This window comes from Onychomys torridus, chromosome 6, assembly GCF_903995425.1.
Source record: "Onychomys torridus chromosome 6, mOncTor1.1, whole genome shotgun sequence".
Taxonomy (NCBI): Eukaryota; Metazoa; Chordata; class Mammalia; order Rodentia; family Cricetidae; genus Onychomys; species Onychomys torridus.
In genome coordinates, this window is record NC_050448.1 from 65,961,969 (window position 1) to 65,973,998 (window position 12,030).

General features: G+C 39.4%; 1 protein-coding gene across 3 annotated transcripts in view; it reads left to right on the plus strand.

Annotated features, from left to right (window-relative positions):
- Positions 1 to 12,030, plus strand: part of Ash1l (ASH1 like histone lysine methyltransferase) — a 138,029-nt gene that overhangs the window by 64,690 nt on the left and 61,309 nt on the right. For all 3 annotated transcript variants that reach the window (XM_036190752.1, XM_036190750.1, XM_036190753.1), the window contains exon 6: positions 10,130 to 10,309. In XM_036190752.1, coding sequence (XP_036046645.1) covers positions 10,130 to 10,309 — 180 coding nt within the window. The remainder of the gene's footprint in view (positions 1 to 10,129; positions 10,310 to 12,030) is intronic.

Consider the following 12,030-nt stretch of genomic DNA (forward strand, 5'->3'; position numbering starts at 1 on the left):
AGGTAACGAGCCCTGGCTGTTCTTGCACAGATCCCAAATTTGATTTCCAGCATCCACTTGGTGGTTCACAGCTATCTGCAACTCTAGTTTGGAAGGTTGAGTCAAGAGAATCTTGAGTTTAAGACCATCCTTGGTTACATAATCTTGAGACCCTGTCTTAAGAAAAGAGGCCCTGGGTTTAGTCACTCACACTGGAGGGGACAGAGAGGAATGACAGCCCCATTCACTGGGGAAGTGATTCCCTTACTGATGAGAAAACTGGATAATCCACATACTTTTTTTAAAAGCTCAAAGTAGGCCAAAGACTTAATCATGAAATCAAAATTATAATATGCTTGGACAAAAAAGATAGGGGAAAGTCTTCATGACATTGAATTTTGCCATGGTTTTGACAACCAAAAATACAGATAACTTGGCTTTTGTCAAAATTCATGTGCTTTAATGTACAACGTGTTTTGTGCATTAAAAGGTATGATTCAGGCAGTGGACATACATTCCAAAGATTGAGATAAATTGACTAAAGTTTAGATTGACTAAAGGATTTCTGAAATTCAAAAAGAAAATTAAAACACTTAAGGATTGACAAAGGAATTGCATAGACATTTTCCCAGAGGGAATATACAAAATAGATGCTTAGCATGAATAATAAAATCACAAAGAAGTACTAATACTCTATGGCCATTATACTGTATATTAAATACATTGATTAGGGATAAAAGACTGAAAAGTTTGGGAATTTCATGGAGAAATTCAAATGCTTACACAATACTGGTGAAAATGTAAAATGTTACATAGCTGTGGGAAATACCATGACAGTTCATCAAAAAATAGTTATTACCTCTGTACTGTAAGACTAAGCAGTTCTGATCCTAGGTGTCTATTCAAAGCAGAGTGTACTTAAAACACCAGTGTTTACAGTTCATTCTTACATTAGACAAAAGGCAGAAACACACCGAAGTTTTATCTCTAGACATGTGGTTAATTAAAAAGGCATTTTTATATGCATGACTTATTAATGAGCCTTAAATAGTAATACATTTTTAAAAAAATTATTGCTGTTGTATGTTATGCATGTAGACTAGTGCTGTAACAGCATGCATGTGGAGGTCATAGGACAACTTCGTGGAGTCAGTTCTCTTCTTTCTGTAGATTAAACTAGGGTCGTCAGGCTTGCGAGCTGGTGTTTACCTGCTGAGCCATTTTTCTGGCCGTTGATAAACTTTTTTAATTAATTAATTTGTAGATAAAAAGATGTAATACAAGTGAAATACATTAGATGATCCCTGAGCATTGGGTATAGGACTTGTGTTGTAGATGTATCCTTTGTGACTGGGCTCCACAACTCTTAATTTTGATCAGTTGTGGTTTTTCTGTAATGGTCTCTGTCTGTTGCAAAGAGAAGTTTCCTTGGTTATAGGTGAGTTACACTTATGTGAGTGTAGGGTAAATATTTAAAATGTATACATAGATTATGCTGTTGTAATAAAGTAGCAGTTGTGAGATTTCCTCCAAGATCATAATTCATTAGCCTTGGATATTTTTGGCTTGGTATCCAGTACCAGACATGATTTACCTTAGAAATCCCATTAGAGAGCTATTGGTTACCTCCAAGATATGTGTACCACTACTGCCCCCTTAGGGTTCTCATGCCAGACTGTTAGATGTTTTGGGTTATAGTCATCACAGCTGAATAGGACTGTTGGTTGCTTCCCTCCTTTGGAAGCTTGCATGGTTGTCTGATCCCCACATGTACGTACATACACACACACACACACACATACGCATAGAAAGAAGACAAGGAAAGGAAGGGAGTTAGATAAATACTATGGATACGGAATACAAAATTACTTTAAAGTTTTTTTGGTGTGGAAGAGGTTTGTTTTGTTTTTGTTTTTTGTTTTGTTTTATTGAGACAGGTTTTCTCTGTGTAGACCAGGCTAGTTTGGAACTCACAGAGATCCTCCTGCCTCTGCCTCCCAAGTGCTGTGATTAAAGCTGTGCACCACCACCACCTGGCTTAAAGATTTTTTTTTAAGTTACTGAAACTTTATTTTAAAGAACTTAGAAATAAAAAACATCATGCATCAAAATTAACCAGACTCTAAATCGGTATGCTTCAGTGAACTTCTATGCAGTTAGAGTAGCTCTCAAGTTTTACATTAAGTTATACACTTGATTTTTCTTTGTCTTTTCTTTTGGTGGAAACAAGATTTCGAGACAGGATTTCTCTGTGTAACCCTGGCTGTCCTGGAACTCACTCTGTAGACCAGGCTGGCCTCAAACTCAGAGATCTGCCTGTCTCTGCCCCCTAAGTGCTGGGATTAAAGGCATGGGCCACTACTACCAGGTGGGTTTTACTTCACTATCAAATGTATTTTATGCCCATTCCCCCTCAAACACAATAAAAACCGAAAGCAAAAAAATTATTCCAAGCTAAAAACTAGAAAAACAACTATCTTTATATCTTTTCTCATAACTCAAGTGTCTGTTCCTGCCTTCAATCCTTCTTCATCACCTAGTATTTACCCCTTTTCTCCTCTCTACATGTTGTTCTGGACCTAATGCGCGTGCACGCGCACACACACACACACACACACACACACACACACACATACACTGTGTGAAGATATATTGTGTGGTTGGTTTAATAAAGAGCTGAACCGCCAATAGCTAGGCAGGAAGTATAGGTGGGGCTTCTGGGCAGAGAGAAGTAGGAGGAGATAATAGAGGGACAGGGAAGATGCCAAGGAGACATGGAGGGAGTCAGACATACAGAATGAAAGTAAGGTAAAAAGCCACGTGGTAAGACATAGGTGAATATAAAGAGTTAATGTATGTTATAAGAGCTAGTTGGGAACAAGCATAAGTTATAGGCTGAGCTTTCATAATGAATACTAAGTCTCCATGCCATCATTTGGGCACTGACTAGAGGGACTTGTTACGTGTGTTATAGGCTAGGATCCACATGTGAAGAAGTACATGACCTTACTATTGCATATTCTAAGTCCATCCACTCATCTACACATTCTGTAATTACATTTTCTTTAACACTTCATAGTATTGCATTTTATATGTGAACCATATTTTCATTATCCAGTCATCTGTGTACAGACAACTAGGTTGGTTGCATTCCCTTGCTACATTGAATAGAGAGCAGCTATAGACAAGGACATGCTAAGATCTCTGTGGTAGGGTATTGAACTTTCTGGGTATGTTCTCAGTAGTCAAATAGCTGGGTCATATTATAGTCCTATTTTTTGTCATGCCCTAAGAACTCTGCTGAAATTCACATGCCCTTGACTGGACACACCATCTTACCATCTTTTCGGAGCCCTGAGCAGACCTGGGACTCTTCCCCCCCCCCCACAGGGTGTCTCTATGTAGCTTTGGAGACTGTCCTGGAACTCGCTCTGTAGCCCAGGCTGGCCTCGAACTCACAGAGATCCACCTGCCTCTGCCTCCCAAGTGCTGGGATTAAAGACGTGCGCCACCACCGCCCGGCTTGTAGTTCTATTTTTTAATGTTTTGAGGAATCTCCAAACTGATTTCCATAATGGCTGTATTAATTTGTACACCCATCAGCAGTGAATAAGGGTTCGTCTTTTTCTGCATCCTCTATAACATGTGCTGTCAGAGTCCTTGATGACAGCCATTCCTACTGGCATGAGGTGGCATTTCAGAGTAATTATAAATTGCTATAGCTTGTTAAAATATTCTCATAGTCTGTGGGCTGTTTTGCTCTGCTGGTTGGTTTGCTGAGTAGAAACTTCATTTAAATTTGGAGATAGTTCCTATGCAATGGTTGTTCTATTCAGAAAGATCTTACCTGTGCAGTGTCTTAAAGAATGTTCCTTATTTTCTTCAAGACCAGTGGTTCTCAACCTTCCTAATGCTGCAGCCCTTTAATACAGTTCCTCATAGTGTAGTGGCTCCAACCATAAAATTACTTTTGTTGCTACTTCATAATTGTAATGTTGCTACTGTTATGAATTATAACATAAATATCTGATACCAGGATATCTGATACGCAATGCTTGTGTAGAGGTCGCCACCCATAGGTGAAGAACTGCTGTTCTAGACATTTCAGTGTTCAGGTTTTAAATTAAGGTCTTTGATACATTTTGAATTAATTTTTGTGCCAGGTGTAAGACATCAGTCTAATTTTATTTAGACTGTGTCATTAGATAACCAGTTTGGCCAGCATCATTTATTGGATAGACTGTATTTTTTCCAATGTGTGTTTTTACTTCCTCTGTCAAAACTTATGTGGGTTAGCTTTGTCATTTTATTTCTGGGTCCTTAGTTTACTCCATTGGTCTACCTGTCCATTTTTATGCCATCACCAGGCTCTTTATCACTACACCTCTATAGTGTAAATTGAGGACTAGTATCATAATGCCTTCAACAGTGTTCTTAAAAATTCTTAGCAGGGTTTTGACTATTCATGGCCATTTTTGGTTCCATATGAATTCTTGTATTGTGTTTTCACAACCTGTGAAATGTGACACCAAAATTTTGATTAGGTATTGCATTAAACCTGTGAATTCATTTTGGTAGTTTAACAATTTTCCCAATATTCTGCCAATTCAGGGCATGGAAGATCTTCCCATTATCTAATATCTTCTTTGATTTCCTTTTTCTTTTTCTTTTTCAAGGCAGGATTTCTCTGTGTAGTTCTGGCTGTCCTGGAACTCCACTCTGGAGACTAGGCTAGCCAGGAACTCACAGAGATCCACCTGCATCTGCCTCCCAAGTGCTGGGATTAAAGGCATGTGCTGTGATTTCCTTTTTCGGTGTCTTTAAGTTTTCATTTTAGAAGTCTATCTTAGTTTGGGTTACTATTGCTGTGATGAAACATCATGACCAAAGCAACTTGAAGAGGAAAGGGTTAGGCTACACTTCCACATTGTAGTCCATCATTGAAGTCAGGACAGGAACTCAAGCAGGGCAGGAACCTGGAGGAACTCTGTCTCAAATATTCAAGAGTGCAATAGATTAATTTCTAATCATCCTCAATAAGAGTACTTACCTCACATACGCTAGACCCTAGATTCACAGTTGCATATAACAGTTCACTTACATCACTATTCATTGTCGAAAGCAGTGAGGGCAGGCACTCAATGCAGGGCAGGGACCTGGAGGCAGGGGCTGATAACAGAGGCCCTGGAGGAGTGCTGCGCATCCTGGCTTGCTCAGCCTGCTTTCTTACAGAACCCAGGACCGCCTGCCCAGGGGTGGCGCCCCCCACAATGGGCTGGACCCTCCTCCACCAATCACTACTTAAGAGAATACAGCCTTCTAGCTGTGTCATTTTGTCAGCTGAGGTTCCTTCCTCTCACTTTAGCTTGTGTCCCCAGTTGACATACAACTGTCTAGCACAAGGCGGTTCTTTGCTTAAATATATTACTAAGTATGTAATTTCTTTGGAGGTTTTGTTTGTTTGTTGAAACAGTCTCTCTACATAGCCCTGGCTGTCGGGGAACTCACTGTGTAAACTGGGCTGACCTAGCCCTCACTCTGTAGACCAGGCTGGCCTAGAATGCACAGAAATCCTCCTGCCTCTGCCTCCCAGAGTTGTGATTAAAGATATGAGGCACCACACCTGGCCTGGAGTTATTTCAAATGAGACATTTTCCTAATTTCTTTCTTTGAGAGTCCATTGTTAGTATCTGTGAAAGCTGCCGTTACTTTTTTTTTTTTTTAATATTGATTTTGTACCCTGTAATGTTACTGTGTTTTGTTAAGACCAAGAATTTTCTAGTAGATTCTATAGGGTCTTTGAAGTAAAGAATCATGTCATCTACAAATAAATTGGTATAATTTGACCCTTTTCTTTCCTATTTTTATCTTTTTTATGTCTTTTTCTTGTCTAACTGCTTGTTAAGACTTTGAGCACTGTGTCTAATAAGAGAAGGACAAAAACATCCTGATTTTAGAAGAAATGCTGTTTGTCTCCATTAACTGTTGACAATGTTTGTTGTGTGTAAACGTAATTATTTTGAGGTATGTTTCATCTGTTCCTAACATCTCCAGAACTTTTATTATGAAGTCATGTTAAACTTCGTCAAATGCCTTTTCAGCAGCAATTGAAATTATTATGTGGGTGGTTTCTGTTCTTAAGTGTATTTATATGGTGTAGCACATTTATTGATTAGTGTATGTTGGCCCAATCTTGACTTTCTGGTGTGAAGCCCATTTCTTTATAATGTATAATCTTAATGTATTCCTGGTTTTGTTTGAAGTTATTTTGTTGAGTTTTGTTTTCTTTGGGTTTGGGTTTGTTTTGTTTCTCAAGGCTGGCCTCAAACTCACAGAAATCCACCTGCCTCTGCTTGAGTGCTGGGATTAAAGGCATGTGCCAGCAGCACCCAGCTTTGTTGAGAATTTTTGCATCTTTGTTCATCAAAGAATTAGTCTGTAATTTTCTTTTATATGTCTGTTTGTCTTTGGTTTTGTTATCAAAATAATAGTTGATGCATAGAATGGATTTGATAGTGTTCTTTCTATGTTGTAGAGCAAGTTTAAGAATTGGTATGTGATCTCCTTGGAATAGACTGCAGCAGTGACTCTGTCTGGTCTTAGGCTTTTCTTGAATTGAAGGGATGCTTTCAATTACAGTTTTTTGTTGTTGTTTGTTTTTGTTTGTTTGTTTGTTTTTTGTTTTTGTCTTTTTGTTGTTTTTTCTTTTCTTTTTTTTTTTTCTTTGTTTTTCCAGAGCTGAAGACCTTACCCAGGGCCTTGCACTTGCTAGGCAAGCGCTGTACCACTGAGCTAAATCCTCAATTACAGTTTTTATGTCATTGCTTCAAGGAGTTTCTTTGAGTTACTTATATCGTCTGTATTTAATTATGATAGAGATGCATTCAGAAATCTTTCTGTTTCTTCTGTTATCGGATTTTTAGGTTGAAGGTTTTATTTTTTTTCCATACAGTGTCTCAGTATATAGTCCTGGCTGTCCTAGAACTCATTACATAGACAAGGCTAGCCTCAGACTCACAGAGATTGGCCAGCCTTGGACCTGCAAATGCTGAGATTAAAGACGTGTGCCACTACACCCAGCGGGGCCATAAATTGTCATAGTAATCTCAGTAACATTCCTTTTTTATTGGAGTCTTTGTAACGACATTCTTTTGTTAATTTATGTCTTCTCCCTCTCTGTCAGTACATTTGTCAATCTTACGTTTTCAATGACAATTTAATCTGTATTTAATTAATTTCTTTTATTTATTTATTTGTTTGTTTATTTATTTTTTGGTTTTTTGAGACAGGGTTCTCTATGTAGCTTTGCACCTTTCCTGGAACTCACTCTGTAGACCAGGTTGGCCTTGAACTCACAGAGATCCACCTGCCTCTGCCTCCCAAGTGCTGGGATTAAAGGCGTACACCACCACTGCCCGGCCCTTTATTATTTCTTGCTGTCTACTGTTTTTAGGATTGCCTGCTTGTTGTTCAAGACACTTGAGGTGCATTGTCAGTTGTTTATTTGCTATCAGAATTTTTTTTTTATTATCTTAGATGCCTGAGTGTTTTGCCTGCATGTATGTCATGTGTGTGCCTGGTGCTCTAGAGGCCAGAGAGGGTGTCAGGTCCCCTGGGACTAGAGTTAGAGGTTCTTGTCAGCCGTCATGTGGGTGCTGGCACTTGGATCTGCATCCTCTGCAAGAGTAGCCCCGTACTCTTAATTAATGTTTAAATATGAGCACTTACTGCTGTAGACTTTTGTTTTAGGACTCCCTTGACTACATGGCAGAAGTTCTCATACATTGTGTTTTATTATCATTTGTCTCTAGGAATTTTTGATTTCCTTGTTGATATAAATGTGTTGTTTAATCTTCAAATATTTTTGTGGTTTCGGTAGTTCTTACTTTGATCCCTAGTTTCATCACATTGTGGTCTGATGGACACAAGACAGTATTACCTCAGTATTTTTGTAATTGATGAGACTTGGCTTATGTCCTATGATGAGGTTTATTTTGAAGAAGGTTCCATGTACTGCTGAGAAAATTGTGTATTCCGCATTTGTTGGGTGGAATATTCTGTAATATGTTATGTCCAGTTCATGTACAATAGTGGTTTTCAACCTGTGGATCACAACCCCTTTGGGGTTGCATATCACACATCCTGCATATTGTATATTTACATTACTATATATATAACAGTAGCAAAATTATTGTTATGAAGTAGCAATGACATAATTTTAGGATTGGGAGTCACCACAACCGTATTGAAGGGTCGCAGCATTAGGAAGGTTGAGAACCCCTGGTGTGCATGTTGTTTAGCTCTGGTGTTCCTTCCTTGTTTTGAGTTTGGAAACCTCTCTAACTACGAGAAGGGAAGTACTGAAGTCCCCACTGTTACTGTGTCAGCACCTAAGTGGCCGTTTATGTCTTTAGTGTTGATTTTATAAAATAAGGGGCTCAGATATTTGTTGTGTAAGTGTTTTTGAGTAATTGTTCCTTTCATTAATTTGTTGTGTCCCTTTTAATCTCTCTTAATAGTTTTTGTTTGCATTTACTTTGTCTGAAATATGGCTAGCTACTACCCCTGTTAATGTTTTCTGTTTGCTTGGCAGTTTGTTTTCCATTCTTTGATAATAGACTTTTTTCTTATGTTTACTGAGGAAGTTTACCTCTTGGGGACAAAATATAATTGATTCTTGTTTCTTCATCCATTTTACCGGCCCATTAATGTTATGTTTTTAGTGGTGAATTGAGGCCATTTACATTAAAAAAGAAAAAAACAAAAAACACGTGTGTGTGTGTGTGTGTGTGTGTGTGTGTGTGAGAGAGAGAGAGAGAGAGAGAGAGAGAGAGAGAGAGAGAGAGAGAGAGAATGAGAGAGAATTTTTTTTTTTTTTGGAAAAAGTCTCAGTAAGTTGTCCAAACAGGCCTTGAACTTGACTTCATTCTCCTTCAGCCTAGGTAATAATTTTTGTTTATAGACTTGGATCGCCACCAGGCTTACTTTGAAGATGTTTGTTGTTAGTGTTGGTTAGATACAGTCACTCTATGCTAGGCTAGCTTCACATGGAAGTCTTCCTGCATTAATATCTAGAATGCTGGGATTACAGGTGTGAGCCACCATGCCTTACTGCTGATTTTGGTTTTCTGAGCCAACGTGGCCTTGAATTTGCAGTGCAGCCAAGAATGACTTTGAAATCCTTATCCTTCAGCATCACCTCTTTTTTTTTTTTAATGAATTATTTGTTTTTATTTTACTTGCATTGGTGTTTTGCCTGCATGTGTGTCTATGTGAAGCTGTCAAATCCCCTGGAATTGGAGTTACAGACAGTTGTGAGCTGCCATGTGGGTGCTGAGAATTGAACCTGGGTCCTCTGGAAGAGTAGCCAGTGCTCTTACCACTGAGCCATCCCTCCAGCTGTAGGATTAAAGGCACTAATCACTACACCCATGTGCCTTAATGTTCCTTTTTTTCTGTTTTTGTGTGTGTGTCGTTCTTTCCCTCTTCCTCTCCCCTCTTTGCAAAACACGGTTTCTTTGTATAACTCTGGCTATCCTGGAACTTGCTCTATAGACCAGGCTGGCCTCGATCTCAGAGATCTGCCTGCCTCTGCCTCCTGAGTGCTAAGATTAAAGGTGTGAGCCATCACCACCCTGCTGCTGCTGCTGCTTCTTCTGCTGCTGCTGCTTCTTCTGCTGCTTCTCCTCCTCCTCCTCCTCCTCCTCCTCCTCCTCCTCCTCCTCCTTTTTCTTTCTTTTTTAAGACAAGGTTTTGGGGTTGGGGGTTTAGCTCAGTGGTTTGCCTAGCAAGCACAAGGCCCTGGGTTCGATCCTCAGCTCTGGGGGAAAAAAAAAAGACAAGGTTTTACTCTGTAGCTCTGGGTAGCCTAGAACTCTATAGTGTAAACCAGGCTGGCCGCCAGCTCATAGAATAGTGATTGCCTCTGGCATTCCTGTTGGGCATCAACATGTCTGAAGCATGACTGTAATTCCCATGTCAGTGCATGGGAATAGGAGGCACAGGAATCAGGAGTTTAAGGCCATTATTGACTACATAGCAAGTTCAAGGCCAAGACTCTATCTCAAAAACAACAACAACAAATACATGTGTGTGTGGGTGTGGGTGTATAATTCTCAGAATAACATCTTCAAACTAATTTTTTTTCTAGCTTTATAGAAGCACCAGTTGAAATTCCCAATCCTCTTGAAACCCCTGCTGAACCTTCTGAACCTGAAAGTACCTTGCAGCCGGTGCTGGCTCTCATCCCACGAGAAAAGAAAGCCCCACGTCCTCCAAAGAAGAAGTACCAGAGAGCTGGGCTGTATTCTGATGTTTACAAAACTACAGAGTAAGTGGTGACTGGACGCTTACATCTTCTAATCCCTATCATCTACCATAGTTTTACATTTGTATAATACAGTCTCTTCTCTCCTATTACCATGTCAGTCCTCATAGGCTAGGTGGTAAGCACCTTTAACCACTGAACCTGACACTCGGCTACATAGTAAGGTTGAGGATAGGCTGAGCTACATGAGACCCTGTTTCGTTTTGTTTTTTAGTTGGAGCTGGCACTTATGTAGTAACGTGGTGATATTTTATTTCTGCTGAAATGTGGTGATATTTTATTTGTGCTTTAATAAATAAAGCTTACCTGGAAAAGAAAAACAAAAAACAAAAAACAAACCACTGAGCCTAAACAAAGTACTTTTAACTATCAAAAACCAATATAGGGTTGGGGATTTAGCTCAGTGGTAGAGAGCTTGCCTAGCAAACGCAAGGCCCTGGGTTCAGGCCTCAGCTTGGGGGGAAAAAAATATAATGTTTTTTATATATATGTACTATGTATTCTATGTGTAACATTATATATGTGTAACAGTCATATGTACTTGAGTATTCACTGTTGATGCTGTACTGTTTTGTAGGGTTAAAATTATCATCCCTGATGTTTAGCCTCGCTCTTCTAAGTTCCACTTTATAGTTTGGATGATTGGCCTTTTCTTGTTTAAAAATAAGAAGGAAAGCCAGGTGTGGTGGTGTATACCTGAATCCCAGCACTCTGGGAGCAGAGGCAGGACGATTGCCATTTGTTCAAGGACGTCATTCTTTATATAATTAATTCCAGGCCTGCCAAGGCTACATAGTGAGACATTTCTTTAACAAAAGAAAACAGAAATTATATAAAACCTAAAAAGGAAGTTAAATAGCACTGTCTACATAAGTAAATGTATTTGGAATTTCATTGATTAAGTTGCCAAATGAATAAACTGTCCTTCATAGTTCCTTGATATAGCTTGATAAGTATCCTTTGTTATTGTTTTGAAACAGAATCTGAAACTGGCTGTGTAAACCATACTAGCCCCCCACCCCCAACCTCTGAGATCACAGGTGTATATTGTAATTAAAAGGCTTTGGGATGACTATGTAGCTCATTTGGTAGATTGTTTATGCTCAAAATCCCAGGTCTGGTTTCCAGTGCCTCATAACCTGGATATGGTTGGGCTTGTCTATAGCCCAGCCCTGCAAGAGGCTGAAGAAGGAGAATTTTAGACCAGCCTGGGCTGCATGTGACCCTGTCTTTGGGTGGGGAGGGGTGCAGATTTCTAAACACCAAGGCAGTACTCATGATATAAAGTTCAAAACTAGCCTTATGTCAAAGTGATGAGATTAAAGCCATGAGCAGTCACATCTGTCCTGAATTCAGTTTTTTATTTAAAAACAAAACAAGCTGGGCAGTGGTGGTGCACGCCTATAATCCCAGCACTCAGGAGGCAGAGGCAGGTGGATCTCTGTGAGTTTGAGGCCAGCCTGGTCTACAGAGCCAGTCCAGGACAGCCACCAAAAGCTACAGAGAAACCCTGTCTCGAAAAAAACCAAAAAACAAACACACACACACACACACACACACACACACACACACACACATAAATAAATAAATAAGTAAGTAAGTAAGTAAGTAAACTGAAATAGTCATTTAGTCAGCCAGGTGATTCAGTAGGTATTTTTAAAGTTTTCTTTAATCCTATCCCTTGAGAGGCATGCAGGTGGATCTCTATTAATTTGAGGCTAGCC